This window comes from Chinchilla lanigera, unplaced genomic scaffold, assembly GCF_000276665.1.
Source record: "Chinchilla lanigera isolate Chin_1 unplaced genomic scaffold, ChiLan1.0 scaffold00039, whole genome shotgun sequence".
Classification (NCBI taxonomy): Eukaryota; Metazoa; Chordata; class Mammalia; order Rodentia; family Chinchillidae; genus Chinchilla; species Chinchilla lanigera.
This window is the reverse complement of record NW_004955440.1, coordinates 19,716,081-19,732,547: the sequence shown is the minus strand read 5'-3', so window position 1 is coordinate 19,732,547 and position 16,467 is coordinate 19,716,081. Positions and strand designations below refer to the sequence as shown.

The window sequence follows — 16,467 nt, the reverse complement described above, 5'->3', positions numbered from 1 at the left end:
GTTGGGATTGAATTGAATCAGTATAACAGTTTTGGGAGTATGGCAGTATTCACAATGTTGGTTCTTCCTGTCCATGAGTAAGGGATATCTTTCCATTTTCTGAAATCCTCTTTGATTTCTTTTTTCAGAGTACTGTAATTTTCACTGTACAGATCTTTTACTTCCTTTGTTAGACTGATTCCTAAGTACTGGAAGAAAGATAGCCACTTTAATAAATGGTAGTAGGGGCCGGGTGTATAGCTCAGTGGCATAAGCGCCTGCCTGGCAAGCACAAGGTCCTGAGTACGATTCCTGATACCAAAAAAAAAAAAAAAAGAAATGGTGCTGGAAATACTGGCTTTCCACATGCTGAAGACAAAAACTAGACCAATGTCTATCACCATGCAATAAACTAAGGTCAAAATGGCTCAGATTTCTAAATATTAAAGCAGAAGCACTAAATCTACTGGAAGATAAACTAGGTAGAACTCTTGAAGACATAAAGGCAGGCAGGGAGTTCATAAACAAAAACCAAAGTGCAAGGGATACTTCAAAAAATCAACAACTGGGATCTCATCTTACTGAAAACATGTGCACATCAAAAGAAATCACTGACAGAGTGAAAAGAAAACCCATGAATTGGGGAAAAAAAGCTTTGGCAACTGTTAGCCCAACAAAGGACTTCTATCTAGAACATACAAAGAATTTTTTTTTAAAAATCAGGTCTCCTAAATTCAAAGATCCAATCCAAAAATGGGCATCTGAGATGAATACACACTTCTCAGATGAAGAAATGGCAAATAAATGTATGAAAAAAATTTCAACATCATTAGTCACTTGAGAGATGCAAATTAAAACAACACTGAGATTCCATTTCACTTCAGACAGAACAGCTATCATCAAGAAATCAACCCATAACAAATGCTGGAGGGGCTGTGGGGAAAAAAGAACCCTTCTCCACTGCTGGTGGGAGTGTAGACTGGTGAAACCACTGTGGAATTCAGTTTGGAGATTCCTCAGGTACTGGGATTCCCATTTGACCCAGTTATTCCCCTTTTGAGTATTTTTCCAGAAAAATTAAAAACATCACACCATGGAAATATATGTGCACCCATGTTTATAGCAGCACAATTTGTCATAGCTAAATCTTGGAAACAACCCAAATGCCCATCAACTGAGGAATGGATAAGAGAAGATTTTTTTTTTTTTATGCAATGGAATATTACTCAGCTATAAAGAAATATATACTCGAGGCTTTTATAAGATGCAAGTAGAGGGCATACTAGTGGATGTGATACTAATGACAGTGATACTAAATGGATGCAACTAGAGGGCATACCCATAAGTGAAATAAATCACACACATGTGAACATCATACTGTCTCCCTAGTGTAAGAAACTGCAAGAGTAAGTAAAATCCAAAAGGTACAATAGATATTGTGCAAGGGAAAGAAACTGCTCAAAAGGAAAGAACAACTGGAAGGGAGGAAATGAGAAAAGAAAGAAAGAATGAAGGGAAAAATATATCTACATAAAAGATAGGTAAGATAATTGTACTACTAATTTCTATTGGTTTGTTGAAAGAAATACTTAACACTTAATTGTTTGATTATTTTTGCATCACTATATCTAGTAATCTGAAAAACTACTTTGAAGATAACAATATGCAATAGAACTATCATTGTTAATTTCCTATCAAAAAAAAAAGAGAGAGACAGAGAGGGAAGGAAAATATTGTGTCTCTAAATCCCATGAGAAACATTCAGAATATAAAAGGAAAAATGGTGATATTTTCCCCATAAGCAAAGAACTGAAAATATTCTCAGAACAAGGAGAAATAAGCCAGTGGGGTTTTTAGGTAATAGTGTGGTAGGAACTGGCTTTCAGTACACGGTCAGTAGGGAGAAATGCATGAGAAACACAACTACTTGTAAAAGATGGTTTTTCACAATAGAATAAAGGCAATTTCCCCCACAGATACCAGGAAAAAGAGAACATAACCATGAGAAGAGGATAAAGAGGGTAAAGAAATGCATAAAAACTGGAGTGTCATTTGTTTTTAATGGAAGAGGTGGAGAGATGATATGCCAAAGAAAGATGGGACAGCTGGGACTGGGGTATGGGAAGAGAGAAAAGGTCTAAAATAGATCCCACAGGGAGTGAGCCTGAGAGTACAGAAAAGACAATTAAAAAGACTGCCAAATAGCAGCAGAAACCAGATTGAAGTTTGAAAGCATCCAGTTCTAATGAGCCAAATCTGCAATGCTTTGTTTGCCTCCAGCAGTGCCCTCTCTCCTGGGAGAAGCAGCAAAGAGAGCAAGAGTTAGAGGTAATCTGCACTCAGGAGTCTGCGGTGTGAGCAAGGATACAAAGGGCGTCACTGAAAAGGGGCAAGTCTGGGGCAGGAAGCTGCAACTCACATGCAAGAAGGGCAATGATTCTTGTGTCTAATCACTGAGAAGTATTTCCAAGGAACGGGGGAAAGTAGTATGTGAGAATCATGACTGAAACCTCAGATCTTCATGGAAACTAGATGTTTCTAATTTCTCACCTGCCTCTCCCTACCACTCCTGCTGAGACCACAGGAAAGGGAAAAAGCGCAGCGCAAATGAGATTAGAAGAGTCTTAGAAGAGGACTGCAGCTGGGGAAGACAAGGGGGTAGAGTGGGGAACACAACTAACATCAAAGCAGCACTGCCTAGAATCCTGTGTGGTTGTGAGAACTGCTAAATAAACTACAGAAAACCCACTGGAAAAGTAATGTGAGTGTGTTGTTGCTGCTAACTACTAAATTATTACTCTGCTTTTTTAGAAAATACTGCGACTTCCTGCTGCTGCACGCTGTAAACCTTCACAGCGCAGAGCCGCCCACTCCTCACTTCTCCTCTCACTCCACCTTGTTCACTCAGGCCCAACCACTTCCAGTTTTTTCACTCCCAGAATAAGTCAGGCTTACTCCCAAGTCAGGGCCTTTGCACCAACTGTTCCTCAGTGCCTGCCAGGCAGAGCCCTCGAGAAGTGTGGGCGGCCCAGGAGGGTGCTCCGGAGTTCAGTGTACCGCTTCCTCAGGGAGACCGCCCCTGACTGTTGACCTAAATAATCGGCATACACCATGTTCACCATGTCACCTTGTTAGCCTTGTTCTCTATCCCTGACACACTATTACCTGAAAATTTCGTGCTTAGTTATTCATGCTTTGTGGTCTGTCTCTCCAGTTAGAATGTTATCCTCAGGAGAAAACAATGTCATATACATTTTCCATAAATAAATTCTATAAACTATGAGCAATGTTTTTGCTGTTTGTCTTGCTAGATGAGATCTAGAAAACAGGCTTAATTAAGAGGTTAAAGGAAATAGACTTTAATCTCTTCCCCATAAAAGGCAATCTCTAAATAAGAAATTCAGCCTCCAGCCAAGTTTTCACATTTTCTGTGGAAAGGATTCTCTGTCAGTTCATTAAAACATAAAAAGGGGGAAAATGCTAGAATCTCCTATCTCAATAAATAATTAATATTACAAAAGTTTTCATGATCTTAATGTTGGACATTATTTACTAACCATGGTCCTCCAAAATATAAATGAAATTTAAAAATGACCTGCTGCAAGATATACATGTAGAAGTCAAAAATCAAAAAGAATGAAGAAGGAAGTATTAGACATATCCAAATAGAAATATTCTTCAAAATACCTGCCCTATAATTCTTAAAGTACAACAAGGTCAACGCAAAGTAAAGCTAGGGAGATATTTCATCTCAGGCTATGGTTTTGTAGGAAAATATTTTTATCCTTAAGAAATACACATAGTAAACTTCCCTTCAGAAGTGGGATCCTCAGCAAACCACTCAAGACCCCTCCTGCCTCTCAGGAGCTGTATCTCTCACCTTCAGTAAATATTTCCTACCCTTAAAAAGAAAAAAATACACATGCTACTTAGGGAAATTCACAAAAAATGACAGATGGTTACATAACTAGATAGGTGGATAGATCTAATAAAAGATTCTTAATGCTGTCAAGTAAAACAAAAACTCACTCATCACTGATGAAAATAATAATAATTAATTGGTAAAATATAAGCAGGTGTGTGGAAGAGAGCAATATGTTATAAGAAATAAGTCAATAAAATGGTAACATCTATTTTGTAAGCTCTAATAATACATTATTACTTTGATATATACAATGTATAAAAATTGACTTTGAAATGTATGGAATTCTTGAAATAAAAGCTTTTATAAACTGGTTTCATTGCTTACCAATGTATTTTAGAAAAACATTATAACATTTAAATTTTAAGTTGAAGGATTGAATGAAAAATTTAAATTATTAAATACTGCACAAAAATCAAATTTCAGATAGCTCGATGAGATAAATTATTTCCCATATCCTTTATAATTTTAATTTTAAATTGAAGCACTAGTATAAAAATAATAATAAAGAGCAGCTTCAAAGTGGTTACATTATCTTCATTTTAAAAAGAAAAGAAGCTTGTAGCGATTAAATATCTCTCCTAAATTCTAGATAGGCGTTATGTGACAGATATGAAAAATCACAATAGTTTGCCTGCTCCTTGGACAAAAAAGGCTGTTGCACAATCAGATACCCTCCGCTTTGGCACAAAGCTTGAATTTACGGTATTGCCAATGTTAATCTCAGGGTATTGATATAGTCATATGTATAGTTATCGTTATATGTAACAATTTGTATTGTTAAGATCAAAGTGATAATGGAAAAAATTAGATAAAAATTCTTGTTTTTTTATTACCTGAAGAAAGTGTAAAATTCAAGATACAGTCACACATACAGGCACATAAATACTTACATAGTTATAGTGATATTACATATTTAGTCTAAATCATCCAATATGTTCCAAACTAAATGGGCAATATTTATGGCCCAAATAATACACTCATGTTTATCATTTCTTTTCTTTGACAACCTAGCTCTCCTTGGAGAGTTCCAAACTGCAGGTATTTGGTGCAATCCATGGTATATGCGTCTTAAGGATGAAACAGCACATAGCTATACTGAACCAGTAAAAGAAGAAAATTCTCTCTTTATTAAGCAAAACTGTAGTCAAGGTGCAGCTGGGGAAATCTACTGACCCGCTTTAAAATTAAAAAGCTGCTTTCACCAGTGTGCTTACACACACACACACACACACACACACACATACACACACAGAATTTTCCACTGAGTTTGCATGTAGTAGTTATCAAAGCTCTGTCAATGACATCTCAGATTACCAACCCCAAGGCAAGAATATGCACATTGAGTGCAGCCTGCTTACTAATTACCCTGAATTTTTTTAACCTTAGATCTTTAAAGAAAAATCATAATTATAGCAAACCCAAGGCTATAATTAAAATAGAACAACATAGTCATTTCTGAGACATCATTGCAGTTCCCTTATTCCCCAGTGAACATTCCTTCATTAATATCAGTTGTGCAACTATAAAAACAGTACATCTCAATTTTTAAAGTAGTATCAATTTTATCTTACAAAGATAAAAGTTATTACTTTCATTATTGTGAACTCTGAGTCACTGAACTAAATTCATGCAAAGTATTTTGCATATAATGCAATGTCACATGGAATAAAGAACTTGATGGTACATCTATGACTTTACTCACCAGTTGTCTCCACAATGCCTTCTAGGATGACGACAATCTCGAACTGTTCAGTCTGCATACTTCGCTGGGACAGGTCATAAAAGGGGCTTTTGGCATCGATCACGTGGCAGATTGTGAGGGGGGAAACAAGAAAAAGTTGATCTGCCCCTGTGCTAAAACCTACATCCAGTTCAAGTTGGTCAAGGGGAAGGAACTCACCCTCAGGTGTCTGCCGAGACTAGACAAGCACACAGAAAAAGAGAAGAAATCACCACTTGTGCTGAAATTTTCAAGGCAGCCCAACAGTAATTTACATCATTGCCAACACTCTGCACTATCAATCATCTGCAACAAAATCCAAACAAATCATTATGCAGCTATGTTCTAGCAAATGGGCTGAAATCCCACATAGCTCATGTGGAACATACATGCATTATTTATAATATACAACGTGCTATAATTACTATTCCCTAGCTCGTGAGCTTTGGAGAACTGCCTGGCCCAACAATGGCGGTCAGCACACACTGTAGAAGGGACTGTACATGTGCCACTGCTTGACACAGATCACCACATGACAGTGCTCTGCAGGCCAGGTTCTCCTTCCTCACAAAGCAAACAAACAGGCAGTGCTCACAGAGTGCGTTAAAACTGGATAAACTGACTGTTATATAAGAAGATACTTACTGAGATATTTAAAAGCAGAGCACAATGATTTATTTTTTAGGACTTTTGAAAAGTAACAAATGTAAATTAATTGAAAAGAAGAGTGAAGATTTCATTACATTAAATTATGTTACGTACACAAGAGTTCACTTAAAAATAGAAGGCTGATGTTGGTAGTCAATGGCTTTCACACCCCTAATAATAAACTGCATTGTAATTGTTTACTTCTCTACGTGTTGATTTTAAAAGGCAGACTAAGTTGTTCTAAACTGAACATTACTTAATTAAAATACAATTTAAATAGTTTCATCTGATAAACACAGCTCAGTGAAACTTTCATAAGGTAGTGGGATTCAGTTTCAATATAAATCAATATAACCTTACTTTAACAAATTATTCGCATGCTAAAGATTCTAAATGAAAATTAAATGTGACATAAATCAACAAACCATGAAAATTAACTTACTCATTTTCCATTGATTTGCATTTTGTTTTCCACATCGTTCATGAATAATAACCATATATAAGCAAACATTTAAGTTTAACTTACAAAATAGTAGCAGTAAAATCTGTGTGCTTAAGAGTTGCATTTCAAAAATTTAGTTGGGAGGGCCCCATGACACTAGGTAAACGGGATTTTGAAGAATCCAGTCTGTTTCTAAAAGACTTCCAAAAAGATAATTTAAGAAACAAAATTGAGGGGCTGAGGATTTAGCTCAGTGGCACAGCGCCTTCCTGGCCAGCACAAGGCTGTGAGTTCAACTCCTGGTACCAGAAAAAAAATAAAAAAAAAAATAAAAAATTGAATCTATGACACTTGTCTGTCCAATGAAATGGTAATTTGAAGACAGTATTCTTATTAAAATACACTAGCTATAAAAGTTCAACGAATGAGTATGAAAACACTGAGAAACTGGTTTAGTACAATTTCTTCTGGCAAGACAGGAAATTTTCAAATCATATCTGTTTATCATGGCAGCAATGACTACAGTCCCAGTAGCAGTATTAGTCAATTAGCGAGGTTAGTGATACTCAGAAACATTATTTGGATAGAAGAAAATTCGCTGACACCACTGAACTCACTGTTGCACATTGTGGGTACTTTTTAACAGTAGGACAGGAGCACTAACATGGGGCTGAGGAAGAGGAGAGAGGGAGAGCGGGAGCCAGCAAAAGAAAAAATAATTATTAATGCAAACGAAAACTCCATGGAGAACGCTAATGATGCAAACACAAATCCAGCAGTTCTCACAACCTGTGCTGGAGAAAACTAGGCACTTCTAAGCCAGCATGAAAAATTTCTCTGTGGAGAGTCTTCAGTTCATCTATATTTCTAAACCTACTCTCCAGTTAGTAAAATATGGTTGAGATCAACATTCTCCTTGCTACACACTTATGTAACAAGTACTGACTAAGAAAATCAGATGAAAACCAAATATAAAGCAAATATTAAAACAAAAACACTGTGTCAGTGTTCTCTCACCTACTAAGAAACAGGTGCTATAGAAACACAAGGTGGCATTCTGACAGTTCCAATTAATTGTCAAAATTTGGATGCTTTTACTGCCTGTTCTGAGTTCCGCTTTTCATGCACTACATGGCAGTATTGACATGATAAATCTGCAAAATCTCAATTTTCCATTTATTTAAAAATAATTTTGTCCCAAGAATATACGTTTCCACTTCACATACATCAGTACTAAAGTTGTCTTTTTAAAGGGCTTTACAGGAAGCCAGCACAGTTTACACTCCCTAACCATCCAATAATCCATGAAAACAGAGGTGGCCTAGAAACAGGCAAGCTGTCAGGAGAGTTCCAGTCTGGAAAACAGTGCTTTACTTTTAACAAGTGTTTATTACAAGCAATTTAGACTTAACCATGCATCACTTTGCTCCATTCAGACTCAGCGCGCCTTCTCATTTTGAATATAGTATTTCTTCCATGTAGTCAGAGTCATGCTCCCACCCCCACCACCAGTGCTTTGTTTCCTACCCAGTGCAGGACTTCCTGCTCTGTGTTACTACAGAAAAATTACCAACAACTTCATTTCTTTGAAAAATGCTTTTCAGGTATCTCTATTTCTCAAATAAGTGATGTTCTCTACTCATGAATTAAAAATTATTTGCCGGTGGATAGTGTGAAATTTAACCTTTTTATGAATAAGACACATTACACACATCCAGAATTCTGTCATGCAGGTCTTCATGTCAGGCCGTCACATATTTCAGCTCTTAATGTGCTCTTTTCTCGGAGTCTTGTTTGCCTCTTTGACTTTAGTAGACAGAGAGGCCTGTTAATGACTGGAATTAAGTGGACAGCTTTGGCTCAGGTCAAATGTGAAGGGCAGTTATAGTGTGGCAGGTGCTGAGAGAGCTAGAACCACTTGAAGTCTGAGCTCCTGAGTAAAGCTGAGCGAACAGCCAAACACTTCTGATGCTCCAAAAACTTACATATGCTTGCTAAGTACATTGACAGAAACATATGAATTCTCCCCTAGTCTTCTATATAATTCTGATCTAGAATCTCCTAATTCCACTGCAATTCTGGAGATTTGCAACATTAAAAAAACTATGTTAGTTTTAAGTCTCTCAAATTACATTAGAGGACTGAGAGAGATTTTGTTTAGTGAACTGTGATATGTGCATAAGAAAAGCAAAGATAAAAAAGAAAAAAGATGAATTCTGTATGTGCTTTCTAGAATTCAACTGTGATCTGTAACTTGAGTATGTAATAAAACAGCAACACTGATACTACTAGCTTCATACTGTCTTAGGTATCAGTTACTATATTTTAACCTAGAGGAATTTGGTAATAGGCAGAACATTTTTAGCTAACAACTTAACTTTCTTCATTATGTCATCATAAGAATTATGATATTATGAGCCTGGTGTTAATAGTCACTATTGCTATTATCTCCTTTACTTCTTGTTCTTCTATTATTCCCTTTATCTCTAATTGCTACTATTATCTCCTTTACCTCTATAAGGCTCCTAATTTCAAAGAGAATACAGAATCAATATAATTTCCTACATAAAATGTTTAGATAGCTACAATAACTCACATTGTTTGCAAATTCAAAACAATTGGTGAAAGTTCAGGTTGATGCAACAAGTCACTTAAATTTCCAAAAAGCTGACTGTGAAGCTTTGACTTTAATTCCATGAAATAATCACTTTAAATCTTTTAAATGGTAGAACATGAAAGCAAGAAAAGGTGAAAAGAAAGGCAATGAATGGAAAATTATTAATTTCTTTTTTTAAAAGATAATTTAAAAAGCTATGAGAATGATGTCCATACAACTTTTATTGCATTCTTATGGAATCATAAAAAAGGAAATGAATTCTTTCTACCCTCTTAAACCCTTGCTCATTAAATGAATTACAGAAAACTTGTGGAATTATGAGAAAATTTGAAGACGTTAAAAACTTGAAATTTGTTTAAATTCACTGTCCAAAAAAATTGTAATTTAAACAGCATGGTGTTTTAAAAATGATTTTGCACCTTTCAGATTGTGGCAATAATTTTAAGTTAATCTTCATAATTAAAACATACTATTTAATAAGTATTTCTACTATACACATTTTAACTGTATGCAATTAGAACTCTATATACAGTTTAACAACTGTGCCACAAAGAAGCAATTAATGTTAAATGACTTTGACCTTCCTAAGTCCAGAAAGTCCTACAAAATAATATAGGTAGACTCTGACTGCAGGTGAAAAAAATCAAAAGTTACATATGCCCGGAAAGGGCCATCTTGGTCAAATAGCTATCATATAGCAAACAAAAAAATACTTTTGTGTTCGTGCAGAGACCCAAATATACACACAGGCACATACACACACAGCATGCACACATTTAGCAGTGCCTTAGACTACACTCATATTTTGACATCCTCCTGCTAGACAAGATGTGGACAAAAGTCCAAAATCATTCTCCAAAACACAATGGACCAATCTAATTGTTAACTTTAATGCCTTTCTCCCATCTGTAGCCTCTATGCTCTTTCTTAGAACAGAGTAAATTATGAGGGATTTTTGAATAAAATATTCACTTACTATTACCCGACCCTCTAGATTTATCCCAAAGCTTGGGATCTTTGGGACCCAAAGATTTATCCCCTACCATCTCTCATAAGTCTCTACTGGAAAAGAACCTAGTAGGCCAATGATCAGGAACAAAAGGAGAGGAGGCTCAGATGAAGAGAATCAGCCAAACACTTTGCATACAAGCACCACACCGTTTCATCTAGAATTGTACTTTCCTTTAAATGTGTAATATGTATGCTTGTGCTTGTTTTGGTGCATACATGTTGAAGTCAGAACCAAAATTACATGAGAGGTAACATTAGGAAATAAGCAAATATAGATTTCAGGATCAAGAATAAAAGTGCTTTGAGACTAAAGCAGTTATGATAATATCTTTGACACTTGGATCAAATTTAAATCAAGAAGAGGAATGTATAGATCTACAATTATATCTGGATCATTTGCTATAAAACTGTACATTTATGTGGACTCCTTGTGCTTGAAACAACATGAATACTCAAAGAACTGACCAAAACTGAGTCTAAAGCAAATAATTTTTAATGTTAAGTTAATTAACCATTTATAATGTTCACATTTATGAAAAGAACATTCTTTATAGCATGGCATATATTTTATCTTGTAACAAATTTTGTAAGGCTTTTACACCATTCAAATGAAAGAGTGGTTCATAATCTCTTGAGGGCCTTTTGTGGGATTTGTAATAACTGTGGATGGGATTTGTAGCCCTACTTGCACGTTCTCCTCCTCCTCACTCAGCACCCTCCAGTCCATCAGCTGCTTTCTCCTGTTTCTCTTTATCATTTGTTCTTACCTACTGGTGTTTATCTGTGGGTCTCCAAGTCTCCTTTTTCTGTTCATAGCTTATTCTCTCAGCACTCTGCACTTTTCAGGCATCACATTAAAATTTTAAAAATAGTACTACTATTGAAAAAAGAATTATAATTATAGTTTTTAGAAAGAACCCAAGGTCTATACTTACTAGAGAATTATTTTATTTGTCTCAAAGAAAGCAAAGGAACTGTGCTACCTTTAAAGAAATAATAAATCCATTTAAAAATTCACCAAATAATATGGGAACCTAGCTCTTGAGAGTTCTGAAGTCCTCAAACTTAGACTTCTTAAGTATATTTTCCAACAGCCTGGATCATGGTTTCAGAACAAATATTATGTATATATGTGGATTAATTAATGTGTATATATATATATATATATATATACACACACATATATGGGAGTTAATTTTTAAGTGAAAATAAATCATTGCCTCAAGATTAGAAGTTCAAAGTTCAATTGGACAAAAAAGGTCAACCATAAAAAATAAAGTCATATAGAATCAAATCATAGTCACATTTATGTCATTGTGACATGGAATGAAGATATATAGTAAATGAAAGTCAATAATGATGTAAGAACAGTCCCAGCATCTGTGGTCCAAGAATCATTGAGGTTAAAATATTAATAAAATGTAAGGCTAGATCTCAGGATATATCTTAGTGGCAGACCATTTGCTGAGCATGTTTAAGATCCTGGGTCAGATTTCTCACAATGAAAAGACAAAAAAAAGAGGATAAAATGCTCAGTGATTTTACATACAACAAATTTTAATTGCAATTGCACGTGATCACATTCATATGGGAAAAGGACAAAGCATTCAACTTAAGTTAGAATATAAATGGAGAATAAAAATGTGAGTACCAAAATAGTGTATGTGATATTAAAAGAGGAAGAGAATGCACTGCATTATGTTTCAGTAAATGAAAGTAAAAGGTTGCATAGCTGACCTCTTCAGAAAGATGATGACTATTCCCAGTCAATATACTTGTAGAGAAATAACATTATCTTTCCATGAAAAAACTTCATTATTGTCTCTTTCAAAATATAGATGCAATAATAGTTGGCTTTATGTTTATTTTATGCAAAAATATTTGGTTGAGTAAACATAACTACACATATGATATATACATACAGTATGTGCATTTGGGTAATAATTTGTAAATTACTGAGTAGTGAATCAAAGATTACTTCTTCCTATAACAAGTTAAATGTCTATGGCAGTCAATCATTAGACAGGAATAAGTGAGATTTTCAAATCTTTTAAACCCCATCCTAGTGTCCATTATTTGAGACATAGTCCAAGCATTTGTATTAAAAATGTCTAGAGGATGACACATTAAAGTAGGATAGCCTGATATTAATTTCTGTTCTCTAAGATAAAAAGACAACTAAAATAAATTGATAATTCAAGTACAATTTAATATGATAAGAAGATAAAGAATATATACTTTAAAACAGTTTTTACAACTTCATAGTTAAATTATAGATTTTCAAGAATAACTTCAAACTATATCTTCCATATTGCATTTATTTTATTTTTCTTTTAGTAGAAAAAGGACTTATATCTCCAGGGATATATTTTGATATTCTACATTTGCCTGCTAAAGAAATTTCAGCATTTTTTAAGCTGAGAATTCTGGAGGAGAGTTGAAATAAAATTTGTCTTCATAAAAATAAAAACCACAATTAGAAATTAGGTTGAGTATCTTTCATCAAAAGTTAGGAAAGTTAAAAGAATTATGTATGGAAAACTTCAAAGTAGTAAAATTAGGAAACTATATCCACGTTATTTGTGTCTTCACAAGAATTGAAAGTGCTTTATAATTATGAAATAAAACTTTTGTGTTTATACTAGTAAAGAAGTTTTTATTCAGGAAATACAAAAACAGCAAAAATTAGTTAATATGAAGACAATACATGCACTATAATTACTATCATTAAATATTATATTAATTCTTGTTGCCTTAAAATTATATATGCTTTTCATTAAAAACTCATCATTTTTACTTTTGAAATGTTAAGTGGGTTTAAAATATAAAACTGGATATATGCAATGATAGACAATAAGTAGGATGTGTGTAAGTGGCAAAAGTGTTGTAACTCTGAGGTTCTGCACAGCTCTTCCCCCATAACATAGCGGACTGTCTTAGGTCACTTCAGCTCGGCCCCTGATAGAAAACGAGACCAACTGTTAAAGGCAATCGTCCCTCTAATTTTGCTGAACGTTATTAGCTCCTCTATAAAGCATGATTATTTTTTAATGAAGTCTAAGGAAATGACAAGAACTGCAAGAATTCATTTAATTGCTATGACTACAGGAAAAAACAATTTCAAGCAAAATAAACCAGCCGGCTTGTGTGAAGCACTGCCACTAATCAACCCCTCCTCCTCCACAAAACCAAGGGAGAATTTCACCATAATTTAGTATAAATGTAACTTTAATGCCACATGTCTATCATTTTGACTTCCAGCACTAACACCTTAACAAATCAACAGGTAAGGGCTTTTTAGGATTAGTCTATCATTTTAATTAGAGATTTCTTTATCACCTTGTGTTAATATAGCACCTTGCTCCAAATTTGTCAATAATGTAAATCTTTTATATTTTTAATCAAGACACTACTTATAATACATGTGGTACATGGACCTTATGCCAAAAAACCCACCTCATTTTCAGGGACTTTCACCACTGCACAGACTGAGAGCTTCAGTTTCACTGTGTGTGTATGCGTGCAAATAATACATAGACTGATACTAATTATGCTCAAGTTTTAAAAATACGATTTGCTGATATCTACAATCTGGAATAGATATCTGTCTTAAGAAATAACCTTATATGTTTGAAAAACTAAAAAATAATAGATGTTAGATGGAATTTAAATAGCCTCTGAAGTATAAATTTCAGTTTTTACTAGGCCAATCAATATGGTAAATTACTGTGCCGTGAGTCCAAAATGGCACAGAAACATGGATGTTTTTGGACAGAGACTTTGGCATTATTCTAACAAAGTGCTCCTACCTGCCTTGTAGCTTTAACCTGAGGAAGGGGAAGATTTATCTTAGTCTATACACAGAAACAAGCACATAAAATTCACCACTGCATTAACTACCTGTACAACACAACTGCTTACATTTACCCAACAACCTCATTAATTCACACATCAGTCAATAAAATAATATGCTAAATCTTTAAAATTGTGCACAGTTCATTAATTATAAAAGAATCTACTCAAATTATTTGTTCACTGTTACATCAATTAAAATGTACATCAGACTCAGGCTGATAACTTTATACTCTGATATATAAAATTTATTTTGCCTACTGTCAGTAGTATAGTAAATATGCATGTGGTGTGAAGCGACAGGCCAAGGGAACTTCTTTAATTCAAACACTGCTGAGCAACTCGGTGAAGAGTAATTATAAGTTCTTAGACGTGAATAATGAAATGACACAACATGACAACTTTGAAGCACATGGGTCACTTTGCAACGTGAATTGGGCCTGTATAAACCCATATATATGCAGAGAATGAAAACTGAAATTTCAACAGCAAAAACCTCAATTTAAATCACTATCAGATTGTTATCTTATTAATACTAAGTTCTGAATCTAGCTATGGTTTTCTATACAATCTCAGATAAATAATTTTCAACTTGTGAGCCATCTGAGTCATCACTTTCAATTCATAAACAGAAAAACACTAAGGCAAATCCCTCAAGAAAAGGACTGACATCTAGAGAGAACTGTTCTTTAATCCCTTAACCCTTCTTGCCCAGACTCCAACTGTATGCGTGACTGAGGAGCACCTCTCCTTTGTGGTGGTGCCCTCTAACGACTGCAAGGACCTTGCTTTAATAGCCACTCCATGTGCCATTTGTTTTAGCTTTTATAGCACTGATGGTAGGAAGCAATCTTCTTTAATGGATGCTGAAAAGCTTCAAGTGAAATCTGTAATTGACAAAGGCATCATAGAAGCAGGCAATTAAGAATTATATTAACAAGCGTCTCTGCAGGCAAAGCACTCAAACTTTCACAGAATAGTTCTCCAGGAAAATATTTAGCAAAAATAAAAATTTAAGAGAACCAGGTGTGGTTTCTCCCACTTCGTTAACTGCTTCCTACAGGTGAGCGTTGAAAGGACCAAGACAGGCCGAGTTACACTTGCTTGGTGCAGATGAGTTACTCAACCGCTAATAGTATTAGGGGGAAAAAGCAGAGACCAAGAGCAAAAGTTGAGGCGAGTTCTCCGCCTATTTCTTCAGAATAAAAGCTGTTCAATTTAGTTTCAGCGCTTCGGTTTCAACGGAGCAGCGCGCTGGCAGCAAACCAGACGCGCTCGAGGCCGTCGGGGCAGGGAGAGCACTCCCGCCGACTCCAGGAGCCCGCAGCGTGACTCCTGCATGTTACTAGTGCAGAAAGTGACACAAGTGCCTCGGACGCGGGCCGCGGGGAGGGGAGCAGCGCGGAGCAGGCCGACAGCGGCCCTCGCCCGCACCCGCGGCCCAGCATCCCGGGAGAGGCCGGCGGCCCGCGGGCCCGCGTCGGCGCCCCACCTACCTTGAGCAGCTTGCAGCGGATCTGCGCCGACACCATGTGGCTGTTGCGCAGGTTGCCCACCCGGAACATGAGCGTGAGCTTGCCGTCCCTCATGGAGATCACCGCGTGCTCGCTGAACATGAGCGTCTCGGCGCGCTTCTTGGGCTGGGACATCTTGATGAACATGCAGCCGATGAGGAAGGCGTCCACGATGGAGCCCAGGATGGACTGGAAGAGGAAGAGGATGATGCCCTCGGGGCACTTGTCGGTGATGTAGCGGTAGCCGTAGCCGATGGTGGCCTCCGTCTCGATGAAGAAGAGGAAGGCGGACGGGAAGTTGTAGACGTTGGCCACGCAGGGCGTGTAGTTGCCGACGTGGGCTTTGTTCAGGTCTCCGCGGGTGTAGGCGATCAGCCACCACATGGACGCCATGAAGAGCCAGGCCACGGTGTAGGTGAGGATGAAGATGAAGAGGTTCCAGCGCCACTTGAGGTCCACCAGCGTGGTGAAGAGGTCGGACAGGTAGCGGCTGGTCTCGCTGCCCAGGTTGCCGTGCTGCACATTGCAGCGGCCGTTCTTGTCCACGAAGCGCTGCCGCTTCTTCTTGGGCACGAGCTGCTGCTGCGCGCCCTGGCCCGGGCCCTGGGGCTGCGCGCCCGAGCCGCTGGACGACGTGGTCACCACCTGGTAGTCGTCCCCAAATTTCCTGCGGAGTGCAGACATGCTACGGCGGGGCGAGCCAGAGTCGGGCGCGGAGCGAGGGCGCAGGGGCCGGGCGCTGCAGGCCGGGGAGCTGCG

General features: G+C 36.9%; 1 protein-coding gene across 2 annotated transcripts in view; it reads right to left on the bottom strand.

Annotated features, from left to right (window-relative positions):
- The window catches only part of Kcnj3 (potassium channel, inwardly rectifying subfamily J, member 3), a gene marked incomplete at its 5' end in the record, with an annotated part of 120,877 nt that extends 104,410 nt beyond the window's left edge, over positions 1 to 16,467 (bottom strand). For both annotated transcript variants that reach the window (XM_005390821.2, XM_005390822.2), the window contains 2 exon segments: positions 5,607 to 5,823; positions 15,691 to 16,467. In XM_005390821.2, the coding sequence (XP_005390878.1) occupies positions 5,607 to 5,823; positions 15,691 to 16,392 (919 nt within the window).